The 25,549-nt window shown below is 41.5% G+C and overlaps 1 protein-coding gene across 4 annotated transcripts in view; it reads left to right on the top strand.

Annotated features, from left to right (window-relative positions):
- Window positions 1-25,549, top strand: part of cwf19l2 (CWF19 like cell cycle control factor 2) — a 250,839-nt gene that overhangs the window by 25,770 nt on the left and 199,520 nt on the right. For all 4 annotated transcript variants that reach the window (XM_085999076.1, XM_085999075.1, XM_085999077.1 and 1 more), the window contains exon 2: window positions 19,386-19,496. In XM_085999076.1, coding sequence (XP_085855202.1) covers window positions 19,386-19,496 — 111 coding nt within the window. The remainder of the gene's footprint in view (window positions 1-19,385; window positions 19,497-25,549) is intronic.

Genomic DNA, 25,549 nt, shown 5'->3' with positions numbered 1-25,549 from the left:
TCATTTCACCCATCTGTCTATGTCCTCCTGAAGTCTGTTACTATCCTGCTTACTATTCACTCCATTGCCAAGTTTTGTATCATCCGCAAACTTCGTTATTGTACTCCCTGTACCCAAGTCCAGGTCATTTTATCTATAATGAGAAGTGCAAAGGTCTTAATGCTGACTTCTGGGGGTCCCATTGCATACTTCTCTCCGGTCAGAAAAACTTCTGTTCACCACTATTCTGCTTCCTATCCCTTAGACAGTTACGTACCCAAGTTACCATAGTCTCTTTCACACCATGTGCTTCTATTTTCCAAATAAGTCTGTCATGTTTGGTACTTTATCAAATGTCTTTGAAAGTCCATATATCCAACATCTACTGCACCACCTTCAGTAACCCTCTCTGTTACTTTATCAAAGAACTGAATCAGGTTAATCCGACACAATTTGCATTTAACAAATTTGTGCTGTCTGTTCCTTATTAACCTATGCTTCTGCAAGTGAGAATTAATTTTGTCCTTGACAGTGGTCTCCAGTAATTTTCCCACCACTGCTATTAGACTGATTGGCCTGTAGTTACTAGGTTCATCCCTCTCTCCTTTTTTGAACAGCGGTGTAACATTTGCAATCCTCCAGTCCTTTGGCATCACTCCCATATCCAAGGAGGATTGAAGATTGTGGTCAGAACTTCTTCTATCTGCACCCTAGCTTCTCACAGCAACCCGAGATGCATCCCATCTGGACCGGGTGACTTGTTAACTTTGAGTGATGCCAACCTGTTTGGCACCTCCTTTCTATCTATTTTTATCCTATCCAATCTGTCTACTCCCCCCCCCCCCCCCCCCCCCTCATTAATTGCGACATTAATTTTTTTCAGGTTGCTTTTGTTTTATTCTATCAATTTAGGATATTGGCTGGAAGTAAGTGTAGATGTGTACTGAAAATAAGGATAATATTGTCTTGTCATGCTTTAGTTCAGTTGGTAGCACTCTTGCCTCATTCAGATGGTTGAAGCTTCACTGCAAGGGTAGAGCACATATTTTAAGCTGACAATTCAGTGCGCTCTGGAGGGTGTGTTACATTGCTGTTCTTCAGATGGGAAGTTAAACTGAGGCCTTGTCTAGCTGCATCATCTGCAGTGATGGTTTTGGTAGATGCTCAAGATCCCTTCGTAGTATACGAATCCTGGCCAACATTCCTCCATCAACTAACATCAGCAAAAACAAATTAATTGGTCATTCATCTCTGCTGTTTATTAGATATGCTCTGTGTAAAATGACTGCTATATTTCCCTGCATAATTACAGTCACTGCACTGCAGGGCAGTGTCCTAGGCCCAACTATCTTCAGCTGCTTCATCAATGACCTTCCCTCCAACATAAGGTCAGAAATGGGGATGTTCGCTGATGACTGCACAGTGTTCAGTGCCATTCACAACTCCTCAGATAATGAAGCAGTCGTGCCCGCATGCAATAAGACCTGGACAACGTTCAGGCTTGGGCTGATAAGTGGCAGGTAACATTTGCGACACAGAAATGCCAGGCAATGACTATCTCCAACAAGCGAGAGTCTAACCACCGCCCCTTGACATTCAACGGCATTACCATCACCGAATCTCCCACCATCAACACCCTAGGGGTCACCATTGACCAGAAACTTAATTGGACCAGCCACATAAATACTGTGGCAACAAGAGCAGGTCAGGGGCTAGGTATTCTGCGGTGAGTGTCTCACCTCCTGACTTCCCAAAGCCTTTCCACCATCTACAAGGCACAAGAAAGGAATGTGATGGAATACTCTCCACTTGCCTGGATGAATGCAGCTCCAACAACACTCAAAAAGCTCAACACCATCCAAGACAAAGCAGCCCGCTTGATTGGCACCCATCCACCACCTTAAACATTCACCCCCTCCACCACCGGCGTTCCGTGGCTGCAGTGTGTACCATCTACAAGATGCACTGCAGCAACTCGCCAATGCTCCTTCGGCAGCACCTCCCAAATCCGCGACCTCTTCCACCTAGAAGGACAAGGGCAGCAGGCACATGGAAACACCACCACCTCCAGGTTCCCCTCCAAGTCTCTCTCCATCCTGACGTAGAAGTATATCGCCGATCCTTCATCATCGCTGGGTCAAAATCCTGGAACTCCCTCCCTAACAGCACTGTGGGAGTACCTTCACCACACGGACTGTAGCGGTTCAAGAAGGCGGCTCACCACCACCTTCTCGAGGGCAATTGGGGATGGGCAATAAACGCTGGCCTTCCAAGTGACGCCTACATAAAAAAATGTAATCCATTGTGGGAAAGTGCTTTGAGATGTTGAGAAATATGATGCAACGAAAATGGGGTTGTTGACTAATGATGACAATCAATCTCTAACAATTAGTCTACAACAGACGCAGATATGAGGTGCGGAAAACCCCCAGTGGTGAAAAGCTTTGTGAACCATAGGTCCAACATTACCTGTTCCTCCCAAGCATGCTACATTTACCATATGTCATGTCTCAAATTACTTGCTTACTATATATTATAATATTCTCAAAGAAATCTATCTAATTTGCATTTGAGTGAATCAACACACTGCTTCCAGCGTCTCCCTAGGGAGCCTATTCCATAGATTTACCACTCTTTCACTGAAATAATGTTTTTACAAATTAGTTTTGAATTTACCCTCCTTTAAGCGCAGGCTCTGCCTTTTGGTTCTAGTGTTCTAGGCAAGGTGAAACAGCTTGTCATGGTTTACATTATCTAGTTCCCTTAGAATCCTAAAAATAGCAATCATATCACCACGCAACCTTCTCTTCTAGTGAGAACATGCTCAATTTACAAAATTACTCCTTAGAATCCAATCCCCTCAATTGTACTGGTCGCTCTCTTCTGAATCACTTCAATAGCTCCAATATCCTTTTTGTACTGCGGGGACCAGACTGTACATAGTACAGTCCCCACCGCTTCTAGCAGGTGTTTTGGGGTCAACGCATTGTGACTGCTATACACAGAGGCCAGTGTAATCTGACAGCTGAGACCCTACTTGTAACTAATAGTAATCCTATAGCCCACTGATACCCTGAAACTACAGCCAGAATCCACTTGCACTGCACAAGGTCAGGCTCCCCAGTTGATGCCACTTTTAATAGGCCTTATCGCTCTTCCTAACTCCTTGGATTCTGGGATTCCAAGTCAGAGCCGATCTGAACTTGGAATTCGTAAGTCAAAACTGGTTGGCACAGACCAGCCTGACCAAACTGAGAGACTGCATAAGGGCAGTGGGCTCGGTGTTTAGGCATTTCTCACAGGGCTCATCGCCCTAACCTCAGCTCAACACCATACTAAACCATTTGATGAAGGGTCCCAGACCTGAAATGTTAACTGTTTCTCTCTCCACAGATGCTGCCTGGCCTGCTGAGTATTTCCAGCATTTTCTGTTGTTACTACTAAACCATTCCCTGGACTCGGCATCAATAAATGAGAGTTTTCATAGAATGATAGAAAATACTGCACAGGAGGAGGCCATTCGGCCCCAAGTGCCTGTGCTGATGTTGGCGCTCTCTCCTGTAACACCATTAACCCCGATACTTTTATATTCCTCCTTTTTAAACATTTATCCCATTCCCTTTTAAATGATTTTCTAGTTTGCCTCAATAGCTACTTGTGGTGAAGCATCCCATGGTCTAATAGCTTTGAGTTCAAAAACCTTCCTCCTTGGTTCATCCAGTGGGAATCCTCGGTCTCCACCTCTATTTACCCAAAATAAGGTCACCCCTTTACTGGCTGCTGCTCTCTCGGCACTGCTCCCCCAAGCCACCGGCCCCCTGTCTCCCCCGACCCCCCAGTCCCCTTCTGTTTCAGTGAACCCCCATCCTCAATTTCCATCTCTTCTCCGACCCTCATTTTGCAGTCTCCCCCTTCCCTCACCCCCCAGTCTCCCCCTCTCCCCGACTCCCAATGACCACCCGATTCTCAACTCCTGAGCGGCTCCCGGCCCTTAATTGTTCCCGACACACCAGCCAGTTGCTGCTGCTCTGTGGCAGTGAGGGTGACGCCACCAGACTGGAGGCGGAAAATTTAAATCGCGAAGATCACCCCGACTGTGAGCAGCAACACCTGGGAGATCCATGCCCCATTCCGGGAGTCTCCCACGTATTCTGGGAGGGTTGACAATCCTATTTGGTAGTCATCTTCTATCTTGAGGATAACATTTTGCATGTGATTGCTCAGAGCTGCTTTCCTGAAGAAGGCGGCAACTGGCCAGTTCCTAGTAATTGTATGCTCAATTTAATCCGTGCAGCTGAATTGACCTCAGACTACCATAATCTGTACCACATGACTTCTCAGTCTCCTTGCACTATCCTGTTTCTTTTTGGCAGCTTGAGATTGAGTTGGTGTTGCATTCAACTTTTTTTTTCTTCTCCACTGGAAGCCAAATAGAGATTCCCTGAATCATTAGAATCATACAGCACAAAAGGAGGCCATTCAGCCCATCGTGTCTGTGGCTGCTCTTTGAAAAACTATCCACTTAGTTCCACTCCCCTGCGCTTCCTTCAGAGCCCTGCAAATTTCTTCTTGTCAAGTATTTATCCAATTTCCTTTTGAAAGTTATTGTTGAATCTGCTTCCACCACCCTTTCGGGCAGTGCATTCCAGATCATCATAACTCGCTGCTTAAAAATTATGATCTCCCCTGGTTTTTTTGTCAATTATCTTAAATCTGTGTTCCCTGGTTACCAACCTCCTGCCAGTGGAAACAGTTTCTCCCTATCTACTCTATCAAGACCGCTCATAATTTTGACCACTTCTACTAAATCGCCCCTTATCCTTCTCTGCTTTAAGGAGAACAATCCCAGCTTCTCTACTCTCTCCATGTAACTGAATATTTGAAATAAAAGCAGAATACACAGCATATCAGTCAGCATCTGTAAAGAGACAAGACAAGTTAATATTTCTCATGTCTGAACTATGTATTTCTTACATTTTAAGCTTTTTTTATTTTAGATTTCCAACATTTGCAGTTTTCTTTTTTATTCTATTTTGAATACGTTTTAGTTTTAGAACCCTAGTAATAGTAGTGACAGTAATCCCTTTTGTCTGAAGTGGATTTCCCCAGATGTAAGAGGTGAAGTGCTAGATTTTAGAACGGTGTTCAAACTTGCTGTGGCACCCAATATCCAGCATGTGGCACTATTCATCTTGGGCATGTTTCTCATGTATTATCAAAATATCTAAATAAAGTGATAATCCAAACTGATGACTGAAATTATCTCATTATTTTCAGTTACTTACTTGAATTTATGGTACTTAAAAGTGTTAAAATCTACAGTAAATTCCTGATGTGTGCTGAGTTAGCTAATTAGTCAAGTAAATTACTATCTAGACTTGTATATGAAGACTGGGCACTTAGTTGATGTACTGGAGGGTGCCTAGCACCTGTGGAACCACCTCCCAGCACAAGTAAACACCTTCAGCAGGGGAGAAAATTAAAGGAGGAAAGCAAATCTAAAGTAAAATGTAACTAGTTTGTATCAGACTAGTCCTGTAAATAAAGCTGGATTCTGTGCATCACTGGGAGTCATGATGAAATGAGCCTATATGTGAGGTGGTGAAGGGCAACTGCTAGATTTAGCTGCCCTTGATATATCTCTGATTTGTTTATTAATCTGAATTGAAATCAGAAATTGGTATTGTGTCCCTTTTTAAAAACTATCCTGTGTATTTTGCAACGGTATGCAGATTCTGAGTATTTTGGCACCCACTTTAAATAAAACTATAATGCTAGGATAAAAGGCAGATTCTAGAAGCACTTTGTTTTAGGAATTAATATAAATAATTTTGATTGTATTTCATTTATTTTTAGTGGGAAATTCAATAACTGAAGTGTTGGACTGGCTGATCTGATTTTTAAATAACAGGTCCTCCCTACATGTTGCACCGTGCAAGAGAACTTTGCATCAGAATATAAAGAAAGTACTACAGAAAAAGAACCCTTATGGTATCTGGAAAATGCTCTCTGCACATGGCACATTGTAAAAATCTCTTTCTAGCCATCAGTGCATGTCTGTTTTTTTAACGCATGACAGTGCACTTGTCAACTCATCAGAACTGTCTGAATGTAATAAAAACAAGAACTACTGGAAATGCACACACAGCAAGTCAGGCAACATTTGAGAAATAAAGGTGAGTTCATCTTTCAGTGGGACCTTTCATCAGAATTGGCACAGTCTGCAGAACAAAAAACGGACCATCCAAAGAAAAACTAGGGAATAGCAGGTAGAGATTGAGCGCAAATATGCAAACTACTTTCCTAGAGAGTCAGTTAATCGGCCTGTCTATAAGCTTATTTTCTGCACATCCATTTGAAGTGGAGGTAATAACTCTAGGAGGCATATTCATCAACCATATTTTTTATCCTATCCAATTTTCTCTTCTGTAGACCATGACTCCTTGCTTGGGCACTGGTCGCTGTCTAATACTTGACAAGTGGTCATTCTTCATATGTGAAGCTTGTTAGTGATTGTCAGCAGGCTGTCTGGCCTTTGAGGGTGTCACAGGTGAACACAAACCTATCCACATACATACACTTCCAAAGTTGAGAGCTGGAACAGGAGTTCCAGATGATTTCTTGTCCATTCGGATGCTAAGGCAGTAGGGATGCTTTTGCTGTCACCCTGGCTGAGTTCAGCTAACTCAGTATTGACTGGAGACCATCCTGGTTCATATGGCTCAGCTACTCACTGGATAAACTTTAAATATGCTACATTTTTAATGCAATATGCTATTTTTACTTGGATAGTTTAGATTTCAGTAAAAAATACCCCGTTCTGACCTGTATTCTACCCAAGCATATTTTTTTTTCTAAACAGTAAATATATATCTTGGGAAGGAGTAAGCCAGAAAATAATACTATTTTGGAGCATGTGTTGCCAGTTTACTGTGTGGCTTTGGTATCACCAAACTGTAGTTTGAAAAATCATTTACAATAGACAGAGATTTTCCAGTTTTGACGAAAGGTCATCAACCTGAAAGGTTAACTCTGTTTCTCTCTTCACAGATGCTGCCTGACCTGCTGAGTTTCTCCAGCATTTTCTGTTTTTATTTCAGATTTTCTAGTAATCAACTGCAGATTATTTCTCCGTAAACCTGCAGTAATTACAGCACAAACATATTTGTCTGTGAATTGTCACACATCATGGAGGTGGAAATCACCTTAAATCAACTTTCTCAGGAAACATGGACTGAGTAGGATAAATCCCCAAGTAAAATTGAAATAAATTATATCGTAAACATTAACTGATACTTAGGAGTAATTTCATGGCTGTTGTCTAACTGAGGATTTCAGATGTTTGTTGTGAACATCTGAAATTAGATTGTTGTGATTTGATATCATCTGAACCATTTAGATTGGATTGCAGCCTTGAAATCGCTCCTTGGAATTATATATCCTCTATTTATTGGCTCCTTCAGCCTTAACAAATGCTTGAGTGCTGTATGTGTAATATAGCATATTTCACTCTAATGATTCTGCATCATCTGCATTTCTAAGCACCATATATTTTAATGGCCCAGTAGCTAAAGGTACTGCCCAGAATACTACGAAGTCATTGAGACCAGAAAGTCCCAGGTTCAATTCCCGGTGCAGCAGTTGGGACACTCCACCAGCAAGAGTTAGCACCTTCAGGCGAAATAAGGAGAAAATTGGAGGGAAAAGTACATACTTTAGACTTTTTTTCACATAACACACATATCTAGGTAACTGATGTATTTTATGGTGATTGTAACTACAATTGTTATACTGTATATGCCTCTGTCCTCACTGAAATCCAAGTTATATTCCTTCCAGTTGTAGTGATATTGGTTGCAGTATTATTTAAAGGATGCGACTGCTGCTAATGAAATAAAGTAGTTGCGAATGCGCAGTTCCAATGGTTTCTTGGTTGTTCGCGCCGGACTTTGTTGCCAGCAGTCACTCTGATATATTAATGTGGTTTGTTCGTGAAATAAATCATCTTTGTAATTATTAGAAGTAAAGATACTTCTGGTTTCCAGTCATTTCTAACGCATATATATCAATGATTTGGATGAGGGAACCAAATATAATATTTCCAAGTTTGCTGATGACATGAAACTAGGTGAGATTGTGAGTTGTGAGGAGGATGCAAAGAGGCTTCAAGGCGATTTAGACAAGTTGAGTGAGTGGGCAAATACATGGCAGATGCAGTATAATGTGGATAAATGTGAAGTTATCCACTTCGGTGGGAAAAACAGAAAGGTAGAGTATTATTTAAATGGTGATAGATTGGGAAATGTTGATTTACAGAGGGACCCGGGTGTCCTTGTATACCAGTCACTGAAAGCAAACATGCAGGTGCAGCAAACAGTTAGGAAGGCAAATGGTATGTTGGCCTTCATTGTAAGAGGATTTGAGTACAGGAGCAAGGATGTCTTACTACAGTTGTACAGGGCCTTGGTGAGACCACACCTGGAGTACTGTGTGCAGTTTTGGTCTGCTTACCTAAGAAAGGATATACTTGCCATAGAGGGAGTGCAGCGAAGGTTCACCAGACTGATTCCTGGGATGGCAGGACTGTCATATGAGGAGTGATTGGGTCGACTAGGCCTGTATTCACTAGAGTTTAGAAGAATGAGAGGGGATCTCATTGAAATGTATAACATTCTGACAGGGCTAGACAGACTGGATGCAGGGAGGATGTTTCCCCTGGCTGGGGGGTCTAGAACAAGGGATCACAATCTCAGGATACTGGGTAGGACATTTAGGACTGAGATGAGAAATTTCTTCACTCAGAGGGTGGTGAACCTGTGGAATTGTCTACCACAGAAGGCTGTGGAGGCCAAGTCACTGAATATATTTAAGAAGGAGATAGATAGATTTCTAGACACAAAAGGCATCAAGGGGTATGGGGAGAGAGCGGGAATATGGTATTGAGATAGAGGATCAGCCATGATCATATTGAATGTCGGAGCATGCTCGAAGGGCCAAATGGCCTACTCTTGCTCCTATTTTTCTATGTTTCTGGTTGCCGATGTGGTAATTTGATGGTGGGGTCCAGCTCGGCTCCGGGTTCCTCACGTGTAGCTGGTGTGCTTGAGAAGCAAAAGCTCCTGGAGTTTGTCAATAGTCAGCATCCACCGAGCTTTAAATTTAAGTAATAATAGACATGGCTGCTGGTGGTTTAATGTTACATATTACCAACAAGGGGAAAAGAGATCACTGCTGACGGACTAACTGAGCCGAGAGAAAAAGTTAACATTTATGTGCTGCTGAACTGAGCCGAAAAGAAAAGAAAAAAATAAAATTTAAATTGGTGTTTCTATGGGCTTGTGTTGAATTTCTATGGGCTTGTGTTGAATTGGTGTTTCTATCGGCTTTATGAATTTATGCGCAGAATGCTTCTGCGCAGCTTCCGGTTCTTTGGCAGCAGTCACTTTGTTATTTAAAAATGTGCATTTATAGGCAAGTTGATTCCTTTCATAAACATTGTACAATTTGCTCAGTCAGGCAGTATCCCCTGCATATTCTCCAGAGGTTTGTAGGAAGGATGTGAATAATCAAGAAGATAAAGCTCTGTTAAATTTGACTGACCGACACCCAAAATAACTTAGTGAAATTCCAGAATATCAGTCTAACATTTTGAACTGAAAAAGATGAAAAACTTATCTGGTCAGGCAGCATCTGTGAAGAAAAGCGATTAAAGCAAAATACTACTGAGTCGGGAAATCTGAAATAAAAATATAAAATGTTGGAAATACTCAGCAGGTCAGGCAGAATCTGTGGAGAGAGAAACTGAGTTAACATTTCAGGTTGATAGCTTTCATCAGAACTGGCAGAAGTAAGAGATTTAACAGTTTAAAAGCAAGTACCGAGGCAGGGATAAAAAGTGGGGGCGCAGGGAAGGGGAGGAAAGATTAGAAAGGGAAGGTCTGTGATACGGTGGAGGGCGGGATGATTAACTGACAAGAGGGATGATGGTGCAAGACCAAAGCGGGTTGAATTGTGACAAGTAAAGAAACAAAAGATGGGTCTAGAGGAGCTGTAAATGGCTACAGCAGAATCATTGCCAGCACCTGCTGTCCGAAAAAATGGGAGCAGTGGTTATGATCTGAAATTGTTGAACTCGATGTTGAATTCAATTCAAGGCTGTAAAGTGCCTAATCAAAAGATGAGGTGCTGTTGAGCTTCATTGGAGCAGTGTAGGAGGCCAAGGTCAGAGTGGGAGTGGGACGGAGAATTAAAATGGCAAGCTATTGGAAGCTCGGTCACGCGTGTGGACTGAACGGATGTTTTAGCAAAGCAGTCACCCAATCTGCATTTGGTCTCCCCAATGTAGAGGAGACCGCATCGTGAGCAGCGAATACAGTATGCTAAATTGAAAGAAGAACAAGTAAATCGCTGTTTCACCTGGAAGGAGTGTTTGGGGCCCTGGACGGTGGGAAGGGAGAAGGTAAAGGGCAGGTGTTGCATCTCCTGTGCTTGCACGGGAAGGTGTTGTGGGAAATGGAGCGGGTGTTGATGGTGATGGAAGAGTGGATCAAGGTGGGCTTATAGTAGATATTAGTGGACAGCCTATCCCCAGAAATGGAGATAGAGAAGACGAGGAAGGGAAGAGTTGTAGATGGACCATGTGCGAGGGATGGGTGGAAATTGGAAACAAAGTTAATGAAATTTTCCAGTTCAGGGCGAGAGCAGGAAGCAGCATCAACACAGTCAGCAATGTTAAAGAAAAGAGACAAGTTCACGTTATGGGTGTGATTCTTCTTCAAAATGGAAAAATAAGAGGCTGACAGGTGTGTTACTGCAATTAGAAAAGAGGGGGGGGGAAATATTTAACTGCTACCCCTCGGCTTCCCCCCCCCCTCCCCAAAACAAACCCAGAGAAGAATCACAAGTGGAATGGTATAACAGATCATCTGAGATGAGGAGAAATTTCTTCACTCAGAGGGTGGTGAACCTGTGGAATTCCCTACCACAGAAGGCTGTGGAGGCCAAGTCACTGAATATATTTAAGAAGGATATAATAGCAAAATACTGCGGCTGCTGGAAATCTGAAATAACAACAGAAAATGCTGGAAATACTCAGCAGGCCAGGCGGCATCCGTGGAGAGAGAAACAGGGTTGTTTCTCTCTCCACGGATGCTGCCTGGCCTGCTGAGTATTTCCAGCATTTTCTGTTGATATTTAAGCAGGAGATAGACAGATTTCTAGTCACAAAAGGCATCAAGGGGTATGGGGAGAGAGGGGGAATATGGTATTGAGATAGAGGATCAGCCATGATTATATTGAATGGCAGAGCGGGCTCGAAGGGCCAAATGGCCTACTCCTATTTTTCTGTGTTCTATCGCAGGAAAGTGATGGGAAACAAGATTATAACAACAAAGAGGATATTACAGATTAAAAGGGAATGAACAAGGTAAAGGGGGAAACAAAAACGCACATACACAAAAAGAAATAGAATGACTTGTAAAGTCTGAAACAGGAAATGGTTAAATGGCAGATGTGATATTAGCAATAAGAGGCATAATGAGAGAAGTCAAAGAAATTAAAGATGTTTACACGGCACAATAGAGGAATAAAAAACTGCTAAAGTTTAGCAGACTCCAGAAGCCTGGGCAAAAACCCCCCAGGTTTTTCTATTTTGAAGAGTCTGCATCCAAAACATTAACTTGTCTATTCGCTCCACAGACGCTGTCTGACCTGCTAAATATTTACAACATTTTTTGTTTTTGTATCAGATTTTCAGCATTTGCAGTATTTTGCTTTTTTTTAAAAAATAGTTTGACCTGCAATCTTGATTCAGCCAGGATTTGTTGCATTTCCACATTCCTATCTGTACAAGAACCATTGCTCCACAGATTATTTCTATATCTTTTGGTTATCCGTACAGTCTTCAATCCCAGAGAAACAACATCGCATTAACTGTTGCTGGAAGTCTGCTCCATGTATACGGAGAATTTTTCTTCTAATCTCTATACTTAAATTATTAATTTTAAATTTTCATCTTTTAGTTCTGTAGTGACAGTCTAACAATCCATTTACATTTATCAAGTTATCCAAAACATCCAAGTTCCTAATACAGCATTTAATGAAGTGAGAGATGTTGATGTAGATGTAAGCCATATGCCTGTCTTTAATTATGGGCCTCTGCAACTTCAAACTTAAATTACTAAGCCCTTGTGATTTTCTAATGAATGTATTAATTTCGCCAGGTTTAATTAGAGAGCACATAAAATGCTGTCATGAATGATTTGTGTCAGTTAGTACAATTCTAAAAGATAATAATCTTGATGGATTGTTTCGCAACATTAAATGCTTCCATTGGGGAATGAAAATTATTATTGATCCAGTACTGGGCTGCACGCCATGATTGCGCTGCAACAGTATTCTGCATCACAAACCATAATTTTGTCATGCAGTTAGAAGGAAATAAACATTTCTTCATCTTGGTTTTCACAAAATATTGTATTGTAATTTTCTGTTGTTAAATTCCACCTCGACATTAAAGAACATGGTGCTCCACGTTTTCTTCTTGCCTTTAGTAAACTAGTAAGCATAGTAAAATTATTACTGTGAATTTAGAGGGAAATGAAACTCTGTTTAGTGAATTCAGTGAGATCCCAATGAATACATGCATAATCTGAATATTTTAGAATGGGGATATTATTCACAAAAGAAATGTTTCTCATTCTTTGTTCATTACATAGACAAAAGAAGCAGCACACTGTCTAAATAAATCAAGTACGTATTTAATCATTCCAAAGCTGCTGGTAACCAAATTTGTACAAGAGTTTGAAACTGACAACTGAAATCTTTGAGTCTCACCAAAAATCTTTAGCATTCTATACTGGTGAGTCACAGAATGCAGACTTTTCTGAAGTGGATTTGTGTACTTTTGTATTAAAGGAAATTTTTATTCAAAGATCTCTGCATGGGGGTGGTTAATGTTTTGATACATTGGTATTCAGACGCTTTGTAATGGTATAGTACAGTCTACCATTAATTCAAAGTCGCTTAATTTAAATTAATCTGGTTTAATTTTTGTAGCACTAAATTCCCACTTTGTGTTATTTACATTGCATAATTAAAATTATTGGATAATTTAAATTTATTTTTTAAGTGCAAAAAACAGCTTTGAATTATCGGGAGTAGATTGTAGTGGGTTTCTGGCTCGAGCTTCACAGTGTTAAGGTACACCGCTGAAGGCTAGGATCTACTGTATATTCTTTTCAGTATTTTTTGTCCCTCTGGTGTCTTTCTGCCTCTATGCTGTCCTTGTCCATCTGTGAAAGCTGGTAGTCACAGAATCACAGAAACCCCACAGTGCAGATAGAGGCCATTTCGGCCCATCGAGCCTGCACCGACACATATTCCACCCGATCCTCGTAACCCCTACACCAACACGTAACCCCACGTATTTAATCCCCTAACACTAAGGGTCAACTTATCATAGCCAATCAACCTATCCCGCACATCTTTGGACTGGGGTTTCATAACAGATCTTCTGGCCCTTATGTTTTTTAAATATTTTATATATATATATGGTCCAAAAAAATGTTTTAAATTGAGGAACATAAGTGAATGGCCAAGACCAATAAGTCAGGATAAATCTTCATTTAGAAAGACACGGAATAATCAAGGATAGTCAGCACGGATTTGTTAAGGGAAGGTCGTGTCTGACAAACTTGATTGAATTTTTTGAGTAGGTAACGAGGAAGGTAGATGAGGGTAGTACGTTTGATGTAGTGTATATGGACTTTAGCAAGGTTTTTGATGAGGTTCCACATGGCAGACTGGTCATGAAGTTAAAAGCCCATGGGATCCAGGGCAAAACTGGCTCGGAGGTAGGAAGCAGAGGGTAATGGTTGATGGCTGTTTTTGTGACTGGAAGGCTGTTTCCAGTGGGGTTCTGCAGGGCTCCGTACTAGGTCCCTTGCTTTTTGTGGTATATATCAATGATCTAGACTTGAATATAGGGGGTATGATTAAGAAGTTTGCAGATGATACTACAATCGGCTGTGTGGTTGATACTGAAGAAGGAAGCTGTAGACTGCAGGAAGCTATCAATAAATTGGTCAGGTGGGCAGAACAGTGGCAAATGGAATTTAATCCGGAGAAGTGTGAGGTAATGCATTTGGGGAGGGCTAACAAGGAAAGGGAATACACATTAAATGGTAGGACATTAAGTAGTGTAGAGGAACAAAGGGACCTTGGAGTGCATGTCCACAGATCCCTGATGGTAGTAGGCCAGGTAGATAAGGTGGTTAAGAAGGCATACGGAATGCTTGCCTTTATTAGCAGGGGAGTTATGCTTCAACTGTATAAAACACTAGTTAGGCCTCAGCTAGAGTACTGCGTACAGTTCTGGTCACCACATTACAAGAAAGATGTGATTGCACTAGAGAGGGTACAGAGGAGATTTACAAGGATGTTGCCAGGAGTACAGAATCTTAGCTATGAGGAAAGACTGGATAGGCTGGGTCTGTTTTCCTTGAAACAGAGGAGGCTGAGGGGAGACCTTATTGAGGTGTATAAAATTATGAGGGCCTTAGATAAAGTGGATAGAAAGGACCTATTTCCCTTAGCAGAGGGGTCAAAAACCAGGGGACACAGATTTAAAGTAATTGGTGGAAGGTTTAGAGGGGATTTGAGGGGAAATTTATTCACCCAAGGGTTGTGGGGGTCTGGAACTCACTGCCTGAAAGGGTGGTAAAGGCAGAAACCCTAACCACATTTAAAAAGTACTTGGATGTGCACTTGGGATGCTCTAACCTGCAGGGCTACGGACCAAGAGCTGGGAAATGGGATTAGGCTGGATAGCTCTTTGTTGGCAGGCACGGACACGATGGGCCGAAATGGCCTCCTCCCGTGTTGTAACTTTCTATGATTCTATTAACACAGTACACCATTACGATTAAAAGCAAGAACAAAGGACTAGATAAAGTAAAAAAAAAAAAAAAAAATTATTGGCCAACATGAAGCATTTCTTGCATTCTGAGATGCATGTAGCTGCTCTTTCATTTTGCTACTCCCTGAGAGGCCTCCATCTTAGGACTTGACTAAGACCAGTAAATTGAAGAGACTAGTAAACTGAAGCACAGAAGAAGCTGGGCCAGCTGTTGATCTCTTTTAATGTGTTAATCTTAATATTAATTTCAAGTTTTCAGTTGGTCACTACAGTTGCCACCTGAACCTAGACAGAAAATATATAAGAAAATGTAATTGAGTGTTAAATGATTATATTTATTTTGATTGATTAGAATATGGGCATTTTATTTCTCACTGGCTTTTATTGTTTAGGAAATGTTACAAATTGTACTCCGCATAAACTTCATTGTTAAAGGTTTAAAAAGTATCTGAGCACTAACCATTTGCGAAAAGTTGTTTGGTTTCATAATTATTAGAGTGAAGTGATTATAGTTTATTTTAACAATTATTTATTTCCTATCTTTTACCCTCCTTACCTCACCCAAGTAGCCATTCTTCATGAGTGAGTCTTGAAAGTGAGTGTTGGCAGGCTGTTCAATTGTAGGTGCATCCAGGCCAAGGCTGATCCTGACTTTCCAGCCCGGATCACTGTGGGTACGATAGAGTAGTGGTTATGTTACTGGACTAATAATCCAGAGGCTCAGACTAGAAGTATAGGCATTGAAGTAAAAATCCCCAGTAAGTGATTTCAAATCCCATCATTGCAGTTTGAAAATTTGAATTCAAGTTTTTTTCTGATATGTTAAAAGCTGGTACCAGTAAAGTGACCATGTTGGATTGTTGTAGAGAAACCAACTGGTTCATTAATGCCCTTTAGGGAAGGAAACTTGCTGCCCTTACCCGGTCTGACCTATATGTGACTCCAGTTCCACGTCAAAGTGGTTGACTCTTAACTGCCCTCTGAAGTAGCCTAGCAAGCCATTTCGTTGTATCAAATCACGAGAAAGAAAAGCAAGAAGAAAATGGGACGGACCACTTGGCAGTGACCTAGACATTGAACAAGGATGCGACAAAGGCACACACAGCCCACTCGACCCTGCAAAGTCTGGAGACTGGTGCCCAGATTGGGAGAGCTGTCCCATAGACTAGTCAAGCAACAGCCTCACATACAGTCATACTCGCAGTCATACCTGTCAGCTAACGTCCCAGACTCTTCCATAACCAGCCCTGGGTATGTCCTTTGCCACCAGATGTGGGGGCACAGTGTTTATTTTTTATTCATTCCTGGGATATGGGCGTTGCTGGCAAGGCCAGCATTTATTTCCCATCCTTAATTGCCCTTGAGAAGGTGGTGGTGAGCCACCTACTTGAACCGCTGCAGTCCGTGTGGTGAAGGTACTCCCACAGTGCTGTTAGGGAGGGAGTTCCAGGATTTTGACCCAGCGACGATGAAGGAACGGCGATATATTTCCAAGTCAGGATGGTGTGTAACTTGGAGGGGTACTTGCAGGTGATGGTGTTCCCATGCTGCTCTCGTCCTTCTAGGTGGTAGAGGTCGCTGGTTTGGGCGGTGCTGCCGAAGAAGCCTTGGTGAGTTGCTGCAGTGCATCTTGTAGATGGTACACACTGCAGCCATGGTACGCCGGTGGTGGAGGGAGTGAATGTTTAAGGTGGTGGATGGGGTGCCAATCAAGTGGGCTGCTTTGTCCTGGATGGTGTCAAGTTTCTTGAGTATTGTTGGAGGACACTCATCCAGGCAAGTGGAGAGTATTCCATCACACTCCTGACTTGTGCCTTATGGTGGAAAGGCTTTGGGAAGTCAGGAGGTGAGACACTCACCGCAGAATACCCAGCCTCTGACTCGCTCTTGTTGCCACAGTATTTATGTGGCTGGTCCAGTTAAGTTTGTGGTCAATGATGACCCCCAGGGTGTTGATGGTGGGTAATTCAGTGATGGTAATGCTGTTAAATGTCAAGGGGCGGTGGTTAGACTCTCTTGTCGGAGTTAGTCATTGCCTGCCACTTGTGTGGCGTGAATGTTTCTTGCCACTTATCAGCCCAAGCCTGAATGTCATCCAGGTCTTGCTGAATGCGGGTATGGACTGCTTCATTATCTGAGGAGTTGCAAATAGAACTGAATACTGCAATCATCAGTGAACGTCACCATTTCTGACCTTATGATGGAGGGAAGGTAATTGATGAAGCAGCTGAAGATGGTTTGGTCTAAGACACTACCCTGAGCAACTCCTGCAGCAATGTCCTGGGGCTGAGATGATTGACCTCCAACAACCACAACAATCTTACTTTGTGCCTAGGTATGACTCCAGCCAGTGGAGAGTTTTCCCCCTGGTTCCCATTGGCTTCAATTTTACTAGGGCTCCTTGATGCCATACTCGGTCAAATGCTGCCTTGATGTCAAGAGCAGTCACTCTCGCCTCACCTCTGCAATTCAGCTCTTTTGTCCATGTTTGGACTATGGCTGTAATGAGGTCAGTAGCCGAGTGGTCCTGGCGGAGCCCAAACTGAGCATTGGTGAGCAGGTCAGTAAGTGCCGCTTGACATCACTGTCGATGACACCTTCTATCACTTTGCTGATGATTGAGAGTAGACTGATGGGGCAGTAATTGGCCAGATTGGATTTGTCCTGCTTTTGTGGACAGGACATACCTGGGCAGTTTTCCACATTGTCGGATAGATGCCAGTGTTGTAGCTGTACTGGAACAGCTTGGCTAGAGGCGCGGCTAGTTCTGGAGCACAAGCCTTCAGTACAAAAGCTGAGATGTTGTCAGGGCCCATATCCTTTGCTGTATCCAGTGTGCTCAGCCGTTTCTTTATCACGTGGAGTGAATCGAATTGGCTGAAGACTGGCTTCTGTGATGGTGTGGACCTCAGGAGTAGGCCAATATGAATCAGTATGGATGGTATACAGTCGGGGGGAGTGGGCCTGCGAGTCTTTAACATTGACTATGGACCCCATGAAGTCTCATGGCTTCAGGTCAAACATGGGCATGGAAACCTCCTGCTGATTACCCCTTACCAACCTCCCTCAACTGATGAATCAGCACTCCTCCTTGTTGAACACCACTTGGAAAAAGCACTGAGTGTAGCAAGGGCATAGAATCTACTCTGGTTGGGAAATTCAATGTCCATCACCAAGAATGGCTCGGTGGTACCACCACTAACCAAAGTGGATGAGTCCTCAAGGACATAGCTGCCAGACTGGGTTCTTGGCTGGTGGTGAGAGAACAAACACAAGTGAATACTTGACCTCATCCTCGCCAATCTGCTTATCGCAGTTATATCTGTCCATGACCGCATTGGTAGGAGTGACCTGCGCACAGTCTCGTGGAGACCAAATCCCATCTTCACATTGAGAACATCCTCCATCGTGTCGTGGCACTACCACCGTGCTAAATGGGATGGATTACGAATCAATCTTGGGAGTTGAAATTTGGGTATCCATGTGGCACTGCAGGCTATTAGTAGCAGCTGAATGGTATACCACCAGCGTTCCTGTTAAGCTGCTCGGCCGTGTAGCGGTCTGGAGGTCCTGCGTCGGCTGCTCACCAGCTTTTCAGTGGAATAACCGCGCATGTGCGAAGATTTGAATGGGCCGCACAGCCAGTTAAAGGGCCCGCGCACGAAAAATAAATTATAGGGAACATTGTATACCACCACAATCTGTAACCTCATGGCCTCGCATATCCCTCACTGCTCCTTCACCATCAAGCAGGATGACCCTGTGATAGGGTGGAAGGCAGGAGTGATTTTAAATGACAAAAGGGATGATAGTTCATTGCGGAGTGTAGAAGAGAATGCCAAGAGCAACAACAGGCATACCTGAAAATGATCCGGCATAGGCGCGATGGGCTGAATGTCGTCCTTCTATGCTGTATGATTCTATGATTCTATTTAACTCTCTCAGTTTTAGTTTCTGCCCCCTTTTAGGAGTTTCTGCACCAAACACCTTTAAAGATTAATGTGTTATATCTGGAACAGTAGTGATGTGGATCCTGCACTACTGTGTGATTATTCAATCTAAGAAATGAGAGAGGATATTATAACATATGACGACGTGCTATTATGTTTGGCCTTAATAAAAATGTAATGCCACGAAAAAAATAAAAATAGACTTCTAAAATGTAAAACTGGTATACAGTAGCAGAAATTTTGATTGGATTGACTATGTTTAATGTGCTGCGCAATAAAAGGCTTTGTCCTTGGATCAGAAATTCTTTACAATGAGATTACTGGAAAACAGTCGGGCCTCTGGGACTCTTTGTTTAGAGCACATGTAAGTGTTTATCTGGATTCAACCATATTTGATTTCCAAAGTGACATTACCTTAATCCATGTGCTATGGTTGTTCGTTCTCATTTAAAAATAATTGGCTAAAAAGACTAAAATATATATTCGTAGAGAATCTTCAGCATTCACATTTTAATTGAACCTTATCCTGCTCATTTTAGGCTCAAGCTAAATATGAAAAAGAAGAGAAACAGAATCAGCTCAAACGCTTACGTGGTGAGGACACGTGGATGTTGCCAGACGTGAATGAGCGACTAGAGGAGTTTTCAGAGGTCAGAAAAGTGTATTTTTGTATATCTTAAATAGACAACTGTTTGAATTGAATTCTTACTGAAGTTTTGTTGATTTATTGCAGTGGTAACACAAAAATAAGTCTCCCCATGGGGAGACGTATAAATGTTTTGAGCTGTTAAGTTAAATATCTATTTTTAAATATTCAATATGGATGATATCGGAGCATTGATGTTTATTGCACAAACAACAATAATTTGCTCTTCTATTGCACCTATAACAAAGTAAGTATCTCAAGGCACTTAACGAAGGAGAAAAAACAGACTTTGAAGATTAATGGTAAACAAAGGCAGAGATGGATTTTAAGGAGGCTTTTAATTTGGAAAGAATAGCAAGGGTTTAGGGAGAGTTCAACATAGCTGAAGGCTCTGTTACTGAAGATGGGGGTGGGATGAACATGCAGGAGCCAATTTGGATGAGCAGAAGTGCTAGCAAAAGGTTAATCCAATGCGACTGCTGTTGATTTCTTTTTATATTAATTTAACTGTGTCCAGCAACTTTTCAATTGGAACTCATCTCACTAACAGTTTGATTGTCCCTTTGATATGGCAGATCCTGTAGCAAGACCCTGCGAGTTTGTAGATGCGAGTTGACGGTGGCAGGAATGCCATCTTGTAGATTATTCGTCTTTTAACTTCACAGGGACACAGGAGAGATATGGTTAGGTGTCTGTAAAGTTGAAGGTGGTTGTATTGCTGCATAAACGGCTGTATGTGAAGACCACTCTGGAAGGTAAGATCTGTTGAAAGGAATATGGCCTAGTGTGATGGAAAGTAACATGCACACAGGAGTGTTAGAAACATAGAAAAATAGGAGCAGGAGTAGGCCATTCGGCCCTTCGAGCCTGCTCCGCCATTCAATATGATCATGGCTGATCCTCTATCTCAATACCATATTCCCGCCCTCTCCCCATTGGTTTCTAAACTGTAATTTCACCCAAATATCGCAATCTTTTCCTGTTTCTCCCCTCAAATTTCTAAAAGACTTCAAGACTAAACTAGCAATAAATTCAAGGTATTTCTAATACTGTATGTGGAGCGGGGAAGGAAGAGAAGACAACTTACATACAGATTCAGCTGGTGTCAGAGCTCCTGCTAATGCTTACCTGGAAATAAACTCTCTCATTACAGGCATACCAAAAACAACATCTTCAGTAAATCATTGAATTACCACCCATCTTCTAAGTGTTAAATATTTTCATTGCAAGCTAAGTCTAACAGTAAAAAATAATTATATAACCATACAGACAGAAGCCTGTGAATCAAAGTCACCTAAATTTTTCGAAATCTATTTTCATCTCCTTTACAGGTCTTAGTCCAGAGATCTTCCTGCGTATTCCTTGGTTTAAGCAGAGGATTTCTGAAACAAAATCCACTGCTCAGACCAAAACACATTGCAGCCGCTTTATTTTAAAGAGTATTCAGAGAAAGCCATCAAACAAAATTCAAAAGCCCCTCGATGAAAATAAGATATTCCCTCTAAACCTTCAAATGACCAAGAAACATAGTCATGAAAGCAACTACAGAATTTACGGTAACTTTTTCTGTTCCCAAACAATGGCTCACAAGGAAATTGAGGTCATGCCAAACATAGTCAAGACAATTTAAAGTTATGTAAAATGTGATCACACACACACGAATCACTCAGCTAGCAAAGCTTCCCAACCACCCCATGGATCAATACTTGGACTCCCTGAGCAGCCTATTACTTAAGATCATTCACCCGCTCCACAGGAGTTGCTCCAGATCTTAACAAGGGTGCAATATTCTATAGACATTAGAAGTGAATTACTATCCTAGTAGACAGACACTTATTGAGTAATACAAGGGATGAGCCCTTTGTGTCCTAGATCATCCCACAGTGTTCACTGAAAGATGTTTAAAAAAAACTAACTTTCACTAAAAGAAAACTGAAAATAATATACTTTGTTTCACCCACTTATTTTGATATTAGTCGGTACTCTATGAATCTGGAAAGGAAATGAAAACAAAAACAAGTATCTCTGCATATAAAAAGCAAGTCCTTTAAAGGTATCACCGTTGCATTATTAGGAGATGAGTCAGAAAGCAAGCATCGCAGCTTTGGATTTTAATGAGAAAAAGGGACATGCTGGAAAGCTGACTGGAAAATTGAAACAAACTAACGACTGAATCTGGCTTTCACCAAAGTTGGTAAACCGTAACTGCGTCAATCAAATTCAGAGGATCTTCGCTCTGGGTTAAATCATCAGGTTTGTGAGCTGGAAGGCACAATATGATATTCACAAGCTGAAGTGTCGGATCAAGAGAATTACAGAAGAAATAATACAAGCCTGATCAGGTTACATGAAAGTGTAGAATTGCTTTGATAGCATATGAATTTCTGTAACTGACTTCATCCTAAAAATTTATTTGATAGATCAATCAGGATAAATAAAACTGAAATCTTGACAGGAGATGTGAAAGTAATGTTAGGTAATGCTAAAATATAATAAGATTGGGGGGAAAAAATCATAAAAGTGCATAGACAGAAAATGCTGGAAATACTCAGCAGGCCAGGCAGCATCTGTGGAGAGAGAAACAGAGTTAACTTTTCAGGTCTGTGACCTTTTATCAGAACTGGAAAACGTTAAAGATGTAACAGGTTTTAAACAAGTGCGCAGGGGCAGGGAAAGCGGGTGGGGAGGAAAGAACAAAAGGGAAGGTCTGTGATAGGGTGGAAGGCAGGAGTGATTTAAATGACAAAAGGGATGATAGTGCAAGGCAAAAGGGGGGTTGTAATGGGACAAGTAATGAAACAAAAGATGGGTCTAGAGGAGCTCTCCTAAAGGCACAGACTTATGCTATGTTCCATGGGCACTGGCTACCTTGGTACCTCACCCATATTTAGAAGCCTAGACAGTAAGTTTCAGCACACTGTTTGACCATGAGGCATCACAGCAGAGCCAAATGCTATCCCCACCTGAAGTCCATGCATATGTGTTTTCCAACATGATTTACTATAAGGAGCAGGAACCCTGACGATTTTTTTTGTCTCTTCTTAGCAAAGGAGTGCTGAAACCAATTGAAGTCAGCTAACAAAGCAGAGACTGGAGTTTGAATTTTGGTCCTTCCTAGTCTGTATGGCTCTGTGTTCTAATCAACTGAGTAATCAAAAGAGATGATGAATTAACAGTTGAAGTATGTTTTTATGCATCTTCGATGAAGCCTGCTTAGTTTTAATTTATTAAGGAGATTGATAGTTCTCTGATTTCTTGACCCGTGGACCAGTCTTTGCAATACCAATTTCAAAGATTTCATCACGATCTGTTCATGCAGGATGTTCATCCAATAAAGTGTTCTAAATTCAGTAATAAAAATGTTAGCAGTTAGTCTCCAATTAATGTATTTATACTAATACATTTGAACACAGGTGTGAAGACTTTATCATAATGTCGATATGAAATTAAAGACTGAGAAATTCCCTTACCACTTGAGGCTTGCTGTATATATTAATGAAAAATTTGCTTCTACATTTCCCAGTGGATTTTTCCAAGATTTTTATCAAAATTGACGTCATTAATGTTACCATGAAACAGTAATAATAAAAAGTGGTAGCTTTATTAATTATATTTATATAATCAAATACCTTTTGAATAATCAGAATACAGTAGTGAAATTATAGAACATTAGTATTAGAAATTTGCAATTATTTTAAAAAGCCAAGTGGTTTGCAATACATGAGATACTTGACATTTTCATTGTAGTCACTAAAACTGTAAGTTGGATGTGCGCAACTTGGAAAAATACTTCCCTCAGCTGTGAGATTAACTTTCACTTGACTCCCAGTGTCCATACTGGTCCATGCCCAGCCTATATCTGGACTGTGGGATTGAAATAAAGCGAACCTGACCAGGATACATCAAGTACCTCCCCTTAAAGGGGAGAGATCACTAAATGCTCACAGATGGGTAAGTCAAGCAAACTGATTTTAAATAAAAGAAATAAAAAGAACTAAAATTAAAAGATTAAATCAAATGATAACGTCAGGGGTATAAAACAAAAGATTCCATGCAATGCTCACTGGTCACAGAAGGTATCCAGTGAGCCAGTAGACATTGCTGGTTGGTGATCAACTGTTACCCAGTCGTCATCTATGGCGCAAAACATAGGCAATATTTCCATGGGTCCTATTTTAAAATAGACTGTTGGCAATTTTGGAATTGGGGTAAACCCTAGCTTGCCAGGATACAAGGACTGCCTCTCTTTAGGGCAACACCATTCAGGGAAAGGTGACCTACCCAAACTAACTTTAAACAAGTAGTAACTAAATGAATGAAATTAAATCAGTAGCAGGGGAAATCAAAACACAAATTCCATGCTGTGTACACTGGTTACTAAATGCACCAGTGAACTGGAGACACATTCCATATACAGAATTGATTTTCAAAATCCATCGACATATGAACTAGAGCTCCAGTGGCGTCAGTTATCCTCTCAGTGCTTCAGAATACGCTCTCGCTTTTTGACAGTTGGGTAGAAAGAAAACAGATTTAGAGGATAAAATAAGAGAGTGGGGCCGGGATCAACTCAGAGATACTTTGGACTACAGAGGATTGGTTAAAGGACAGAAATCAGAAAGTAGGAATAAACTGGTCATTTTCAGGTTTGCAGGCAGTTACTAGTGGGGTGCTGCAAGGATCAGTACTGAGGCCAATGCTGTTTACAATCCATATTAATAACTTAGATGAAGGGACTGAGTGTAATGTATCAAAGTTTGCTGACGATACAAAGCTAGGTGGGAAAGTAAGTTGTGAGGGGGACACAGTCTGCAAAGGGATATAGACAGGTTAAGTGAGTGGGCAGGAAGGTGACAGATGGAGTATAATGTGAGGTTATTCACTTATGTAGGAAGAATAGAAAAACAGAATATTTTTTAAATGGTGAGAAACTATTAAATGTTGGTATTTAGAGGGATTTGGGTGTCCTTGTACATGTAACACAGACTTATGCTAGAGTATGCACAGCAAGCAATTAGGAAGGCCAATGGTATGTTGGCCTTTATTGCAAGAGGGTTGGAGTACAAGAGTAAGGAAGTCTTGCTGTAATTGTACAGGGCCTTGGTGAGACCACACCTGGAGTACTGGGCACAGTTTTGGTCTCCATACCGAAGGAAGGATATACTTGCATTAGAGGGGGTGCAACAAAAGTTCACTAGAATGATTCCTGGGATGAGAGGGCTGTCCTAGGAAAGGCTTGAAAGAAAGTTCACTGGTGCCAATTGTGGGTTCCACTGTCTCATTGATTAACCAGATTAAGTTAATGGTTACTTGATTGTATCTCGATGATATATAGAGCAGTGTCACTTCCTCGTAATTTTGCAGTGATAAAGTCAAAAATTTGACCTTCCAGTGAAAACATCATCATGCACCAACTAAATGGAGCATTCGTGTTGTTGCTACTGGTCACGATAGCGACTGCAAAGGGCAAAATAAAACATCTTCCACCTTACGGCGATACTACTTTTGGAGGAGTGAATTTGGTGAGACCACATCTGGAGAACTATGTACAGTTTTAGTCGCCGTACCTAAGGAAGGATATACTTGCCTAAGAGGGGGTTCAACAAAGGTTCACTAGATTGATTCCTGGGATGAAAGGATTGTCCTATGAGGGAAGGTTGAGTAGAATGGGCCGATACTCTTTGGAGTTTAGTAGAATGAGAGGTGACCTCACTGAAACATTCTGAAATGTTTCTGAAAGGCTTGAGGGGCCGTATGGCCTACTCCTGCTCATATTTCTTATGTGCTTAACGTTAACTCCGAGATTCTTTGGACCAACTCTGAGAAACTTCTATACCAGTGTAATTTTTTTTAAATTTCAAGTTGTGCAAGCATGAAATACTTTGTGCATTGCAGTGGTTGTCAGATTTTTGCCATCCAGGCCCAGGTTATGGAAGGATTCGTTTGTAGCAATTTTAAGTTGGTCATTGCACTCCAGCCTGAAGTGGTTGGTCTTAGTGAGCAATTAGCCACCCAATAAAGTATTAGTGAGGAAATGTTTTCAGAGATGATGTATTG

This window comes from Somniosus microcephalus, chromosome 10 (genome assembly GCF_052327205.1).
Source record: "Somniosus microcephalus isolate GS21.2 chromosome 10, FLI_Smic_1.0, whole genome shotgun sequence".
NCBI lineage: Eukaryota > Metazoa > Chordata > Chondrichthyes > Squaliformes > Somniosidae > Somniosus > Somniosus microcephalus.
Note: the sequence above shows the minus strand (reverse complement) of the source record. Positions and strands in the feature narration are given on the sequence as shown.